We start from the raw sequence: 7,506 nt of genomic DNA, 5'->3' as shown, positions 1-7,506 counted from the left end.
TCGAATTTTGCACACTCAAATATATCCTGGGCAGGCCTCTTAACAGCGCATACAGAAGTATTAGCTTTGGGTTGCCAAACAAGAAAATTTGTGAACGTGGTATAAGAAAGGTCTCCATATTAATATTCAGGAATAAGCGCAAAAAATACATGTTGATAAAAAATAAGTTTACCTGTTGCACAAGAAAATAAGTATCAACATTCTTATCCATTTGTACAGCATCCAAGTCCAATGTTTGCTAAAACCTCACGTATAGTGTATGTGCTCTAGTATGTTATGCAGCTTTGAAGGCCTCCTTCGAAATAAAGGTTCCAGACGGAAAGAAGAGCTACGATTTTTTAACTTTTTAGCATCGTACATCTCATTCCATGCTTGAACTATCTCATCAATGTTGAAGCTTAATCCTGTATCATAGAGAAAAAAATCACTTACATTAAAAACACACCTGTAAACCTAACTAAGAGTCTAACAGGATGTAGCATATCATCCTAATTTTGTGGCAAAAGGTGGCTTTGAAACTGATTGCACTTTGTGTTATAACATGAGAGATTATGCATAGAATCTGAATAATTTCCATCATAAATAGTTTTCATGTTATACAGCAGTTAGTTCGTTCTAGAATATAGCCTCATGAATCGTGTCACAATGTTATCATAGGGCATAGCTCACTAACCAGAGATAAGATTGATTGTCTTTGCTAGTAGCAAGCTACATCCTGACAATGATAAATCATATATATTTAGTTCTTTTTGCGGGTATATATATATATATATATATATAGAGAGAGAGAGAGAGAGTTTTTGCTGGCTAACATATTTGTTTTTACATACAGGAAAAGAGAATGTACCATGCTAGCCCTTTGCTTTACATATCAGGTATAGTCATTTCATCTGTACTTTTGTACAACTTTTCAAAATTTCATTTTTTTTAGATAAGGCCAGTGCCGATCTATGTTCAATGAAATAGATAGAAGAAAAATAACACTAAAAGTGGTAATGCTGACATCATCATTTCCAATCCTATTTTTTGTAATGTTCCTAAAATATTACTATATTAGCATAACTATCATACCTATACATGGTCGAAGGTAGATAATGTAATGCAGCAAGAAAATAATAGCACATGAGAAGGCACAAATGGATATGTCATACCTTCTTGATTGTTCCCATTCACACAGTGGTTCTTTACCATCACACTAATATCTGCTACAGAAGCGCCTCCAATCTTAAATTTTTCAATGGCTTCTTGTAGACTTTCTTCCCAGCTAGAAAGTCCTAACTTGAATTCTACTACGGAGCGTTCATAAAGAATTGTACCCCATGAAATGTTTAGCTGTGAGCGCATGTTTGACGCTTGTTCAAAGGCTTCATCTGGTGATAAATCCTTTCCCTGCTCATTCAATCCCAGTTTTTCCACCACTATCTTCCCCTTTCTTGATTTAGCTAGCCCTTTTACTCGCAAATATTCCTTTCCTTCCCACATCTCCATCCCCTTTTCCATGTTGTCTTCAGCATGATTGAAAAGTTCTAATACTTCAGTTCCCATTTCTACTTTACATGTATGAGCATAACGCCAAGAAAGCTTTGCTTGCTCAAACTGTTGCTGTCCGAGTGCAATAAGACCTTCATAAAAATCTGGCTTCACGTCTACAGAATCTTCAAATTTCTTTGCAGCTTTGACATATTCAGTGCATGCCCATTCATATGCAGATTTAACCTGGGCAAGTATTGACTCTTTTGAAGCATCTTCGGATAAAATTAATCGCTTCCTTGCACGGGACATGTGGATGTTGCCCCAATTGAACAAAGCTAGAGCTGCCATTTCCTGAAACTTCGCTTCTGCAGCTTGAAATATTTCCTGTGCTTCTTCACTTGTGATGGTGTCTTCCATTGCCTCGTAGTAAAGTCGTATACCAAGATCACAAAGATCAACACATGCATCAGAATCGAATCCAGCGTGGTTCTTGAATAGACGAGCAAACTGCACCATCCAGTCATCAGAGCAAGAATTCCTCTCATCTTCCTTCCTTGAGCTTCCGCACTCAGAGGTGCTATAGTGATTCTGTTCCTGTGCCGCAAAGGAGGACATTGGCATGATCAGATCCCTAGTAATCTCGCACTCAGGACTAACCTCTTTTATATGCAACCGAACTGGTACTTGTGGGTAGAGATCCTCAACCCACCTTAAATCTTCAGTTGATGTAATTGTCACCAAGTCACCCTCTTTGTCCATAAATTTCAGAAGAAATGACTTGAGGTGCGGGTTGTACTTAAACCGAGCTATGTCCATTACTTGTAATAGACTACAATTTTCTGGAATTAAAACAATCCTTATGTCATCGCCATGAACGAACTTAAATTTCTTCTTCACCCCTTCTCTGACATCTTCGTGATTCTCTCTAGTATATTTTGTATGCTTATCTCTACCATGCTGATTTGTTGTTTTGATGGTAATTGGCTTTTCAGGCATATACCTCTCATACTTTTCCTCCAAATAGTGTTTCCCTTGGTTGCCATTAGTGTACCTATCATATTTTTCATCCGTATGCTTCTCTTGCTTGCTATGACTACCAACCTCAAAATGCTTTTTACGCCTTCCCACACTGCTCATTTGATTATGTGTGGTATATTTTCCCTTTTCAAGCTGAATGCCTTTCACCAATATCTCCTTGAGATGCTTTTCGTGGTTGTCTTCGCCATACCTCTGTTCTGGGTTCATTTGTTCCATAACCCTTGAAGAATGCTGCTGTTGCTGTCCTTCATTAGTCACACCTGGCCTATAATTGCCATTCCTGACTTTGGTCTCTTCTGGATGCTTTTCATGCTTCTCCTTGCCAGCGTCATTTCCATCCTGTGTTAAATCGCTCACTGTATGGTTCTCTTTACTGCTATCTTCTTTGTCGTGATCCTCAATATTGTCATGATCCTCTTCATCATGAATCATCTCCCACACCTCTTCCTCGACTATGGAATTTCTAAATTTTCGGGACACCCTCCTCTGTATCCTCTCTTTTACAATGTTGATTGCTGGCTCATCTGGCGATGCAACCTGTTTGTCCAACAAAACATCCTGCTCCATCACCTCTCTAATGCTCTCATGGAGTTCCAGCGCTGTCACATTATTCGGTTCTAAGCTCAGAACCTTTTCCACATCCACACAAGCTAGATCTAGCCTATCCAATGCTTCGAAACACCGTGCCCTTTTCAATAATGCCTTTGTATACTTTGGCGATGCCTCTAATGCTGAATTGCACTCTTCAATTGCACGATGGTACTCCTCCGGATTCTTGTGCATGTAACATGCTGCAATGTTACAGTGCAGGAAGGCGATATCATTATGGCCCTCTGGCAAGAGCTTGACTGCTTTGTCAAACTTGAATGCTGCCCCCTCATAGTCCCTTTTCTGGAATAGCCTCGTCCCCTCCTCCTTCAATTCGGAAGCCAGCCCGATGAAGACAGCATCATCCTCGTCCACTGCTGCCTGTGGACTTTGTTCACCGCTGCATCCGCTGGTCCTTGAGTTGCTCCTGCTGAAAACCTTTGGGCTTCCAATGTTACTTTTTGATCCAGATTCACTTAGTTTCTTCTTCTTTGGTGTCATCCCCATACCTCGAATTATGCCAGCTTCCACTCCACAATGTCGCGTATTGCCGAATAAATGGCTGGTACAGATGATGTAAACTTGAAACTTGTCTTTTGCCGCTTGTTCTCTTCTTCATAGATCAGGATACATTGTATCCTCTCTTATTTTTAGATAAATTTGCAGCAGGAAGAATAAAGAAATTGAGAAATGGGAAAGAGAGGCCGGGCAATAAGGATTCGCACCTTCCTCTTCCCCATTCAAATGGGAAGCTTAGCCTACCCGGGCAATTCCATCAAGGATACACTGTATGGAATGATACATAAAATAGATGGAAAATTGGTAGGAGTTGTCCGAACTTTGAGAAGAAAACAGAGAAAACAAAACTAAGGGTCTGCAAAAAGGAATGGGGAAAATGACAAAGCAAAGCATGAGGAAGCATGCTACGGCAATGGAGTAGGGAAAGGGTTTGGTTGGAGCACAAGGGAAGCCACACACTTTTTGGACATCATCAGGGTGTCATCCAGCCATGACCATTCATGTTTCCTTTTTTTGGGTTGCCTCTAAAGGGAAAAAAGTGTGGACGTTATTGTTTGATAGCAAAAAGTTCAAGTGGTTAGAACAGTGGGGCAAAAGCGTGCTTTATGTGCATGGAAATCCATGGTGGCTAATTTTAGCACTTTCTAATAATAGATTTAGTTTCCTAAGTGTAAGAGGTGTTTGTTGTTTCGGCATAATCGTCATCTCAACGCACCATGGGCGCAAACCACTCAATCATCCTTTAGTTTTCCTTCTCCCTTTCTCCCAGAAATGCGAATATAAATGTAGCTTGGTTACTGAACTGTAATTGCAGGCTTTCCAGCATTAAGTGATCTCATGTGTGAAGACCAGATATACTTGAGCTTCAAATGTCAAGCCCATTAACATGGCAGATAGAGGTCATGGGGCAGGTTAGGACTTTGCTACAGTACTTCAAAGTAATCATGATCCTTCATTTAGTTAGATCTAGATGGCTTACCTCCTAAGAGGAAATAGGTGGTATATATATTTATATAATTTTTATTTTGTGAAACAGAAAAGTTAGGCAAAATATCTACAAGCTAGCAGATTTAACTGTGTTTCATGATGTCAAATCACTTATTAGCATAGATCTTAGATTTCAACACCTCCAGTACATCACTATGAGCTACAAAAGTACAACTTCACATAACTATGTTCATCATACATAATTGACTCATCATAAATCAAGTTCACTAGAAACAGCTTGTGCACTAGATATTGGTGCCTCACCATCAGCTACAGTTGCAGCCTTCAAAGTCTCCATATTAGACTGAAAAAATACAAGGAATATTAGGTGTGATATAGAGCAGCAAGTGGATGTGCTATACATGCTGTGAAATACATGAAATAAACAGATTTGATATGCAACAATAATATAATGCATACATTTCTGATGACCACATCTGATTATCAATACAACACTCGAGTACAACTATTAGTTTGATCAGATATATGAAGAGGAAACTAATGGAAAAACAGTACAGATTTGCTAAGCAATGCTCATGCAGTTAAATTACAGAGCCCATTGCATAGATAAAAACATTTTTACAAGATGGATTAGAGCAAGATCTAATTTATACCAGTACCAAATAACTGGTGGCGTTGACACAGCTAGACAGAAAAGTAAGGCACAACCACAACTCACATTTACAATTTCAGTCATTTTGATTACGACTATCCACAAGTCCAGTATAAAAGTGTTGCAAGATAGTACAGTTAATACTAGAAAAGTTTTCCCAAGCCTAGGAAAGTGCCTACAGGAAAGACAGGGAACACTAGATTTAAGGAACAAAACTTTCATGTGCACACAATATAACATACAAATTGTCCTATGTTGCTAGTTGTAACCAATTATTATGGTCCAAATAAAGGCAATAGATATGGCCAACTAATCCCAATATAAGTTGTGGAAGGTAACTTCTTAACACCAAAAATTTCAATGATTAAAATGTTGACCTGTGGTGATAACTACTAACCCATGAGCACAGATGAACTATAGATAAAACAAGGTTCATGTGCACAGCAGAAATAAATAAAAAAATGGTCATACCATTCCATTCCAGAATGCATTGAAGGTGGAACTCATGTTTGCATACAGTCAACTAGATATAAAAAGAACAACAAAATGGTTAAGAAGAATATCCACAAAATAGAAGGGTCACTCTCACAGAAAGCTTGAAGGCGAATGTTACATGCATCCTGAATGCCACCCTCCACAAAGATAGAACATACCTAATGCTCTGCCATGAAACCATAGCACTTTAGCTTAGCCTGCAATCACAACAAAACCATAGCTCCTATCTGAATTCTTTCAGACTTGCAATAAAAACAACTTTGCACACGAGCAATTTCTGCAAATGCTCTGCAACCTAATACTCTGTCACGTTCTTATGTGCATACATACCGAAATTAGTATCATGAATCAGGGGGGCGGTTGATGAGTTAATTAGTGAGCTTACCTGATTGGAGATTCCACCATGGCTCGTGTTGTCTCTGCAGCAGCACAATGGTCAGCTCGGAAATGATGGCGCAGCGACAGCAAGCATGGTATTGACCTAGCAGCAGCAGTTGAGCACAAATTAGGATAGAAAGCCGAGAGGGAGAGAAGGGGATTAGAGAGAGGAAGTAACCTAGGAGAAACTCGTGGAGATGTACGTCCAAGCAGGCAAGGGCATGCCACCCCTCCCCTTGGGCGAAGCAGATGGCACGCCGCTGCTGCCGCCGTTGCTGTACTGCCCGAAGACAGACGGCTGCGCGGCGACCCAGGAGATGCTCCAGTGGAGGCCGCCGCCGAGGTAGGCAGCGGCCCAGATGGCGGGTCGCCCGTGGAGGTGGACTTGGGAACAGCCTCGGCGGCGGAAGCAGAACCGGCGAGGTGGGCATCGATGGCGAAGCAGATCCGGCGAGGGGCGTCGATGTGGAAGCAGGTCCGGCCGGCGGCGTCGGTGAGGTGGCGGCGCAGGACGGTAGTGGTGAGGCGGCGGGGGCGAGGGCGAGCGGGGGCGGCTAGGGTTTTGCGGATGGGGGCGGGGGGGGCGGCAGATATGAGGTAGGGGCGGCGGGGAAGGTAATGTGAAATCCCATTACTACCCCCAGGCGGGATGCGGTGATCCGAAATCGTGGCAGTTGAAATAGGGGCGGGATGATCATTTCACCTTAAATTTTTGTCAAAGCGGACGGGCTGGGCGCGGGGTTTTCATCACGCTGGAGGGGGCAGATTTGGGGAACAGAGGTTTTGAATTTATTAAAATTTTGCTAGAACACTATAATGTGGAATGAATATAGATGATAAAAATTCAGGGCCATTCTTCTGTAAACTAAAGACTATTATATTGCTAGCAGTATAATACAGATGACAAAAAGTGAAGACCATTCATGTGTACCCCCTTTTGAAATATTTCTTTTTTAATAATAAAGTACGACAACACTACAACACATGTGGGCTTCTGTAACATTCCATTTATGTCGCTGAAAGTGCTATTTTCATTATATTTTATAATCTGTGACGCTTGCGTGACAAAAATCGCTTCGTCGCCTATACCATGTAATAAAAAATCTTCGGCAACGAAAACATCTTTTTTCGTCATAAATTTTATGACGATTATTCTATCATCACTAATTTATGACCCTCATTTTTCATGTCATAAATTTTATGACGATTATTCTATCGTCACTAATTTATGACGCTCATTTTTCATAATAATCAATACCAAAAAAACGTCACGGAACTATATGCCTAGATGACTGTACATGTGCCACGTAGAATAGAAAACATCATAATTTTTTTACCTCGTATGATGTGGCGATGACTAGGATATGTTGTGGCACATCCAATGTGACGATTTTATTCGTCGTAAAATCGAATTG

General features: G+C 40.7%; 1 protein-coding gene across 1 annotated transcript; it reads right to left on the bottom strand.

The window, feature by feature from the left end:
* Positions 1–246: 246 nt before the first annotated feature.
* Positions 247–3,606, bottom strand: LOC120662532 (HSP-interacting protein-like). Its single transcript, XM_039941663.1, has 2 exons — positions 1,152–3,606; positions 247–404 (listed from the first exon to the last, which is right to left on the bottom strand). The coding sequence occupies exons 1-2, from the start codon at positions 3,604–3,606 to the stop codon at positions 247–249; spliced, it is 2,613 nt and encodes an 870-aa protein (XP_039797597.1).
* Between the last annotated feature and the right edge of the window lie 3,900 nt (positions 3,607–7,506).

This window comes from Panicum virgatum, chromosome 2N, assembly GCF_016808335.1.
Source record: "Panicum virgatum strain AP13 chromosome 2N, P.virgatum_v5, whole genome shotgun sequence".
In the NCBI taxonomy this organism is placed as follows: domain Eukaryota; kingdom Viridiplantae; phylum Streptophyta; class Magnoliopsida; order Poales; family Poaceae; genus Panicum; species Panicum virgatum.
This window is presented reverse-complemented; position numbering and strand designations above follow the sequence as displayed.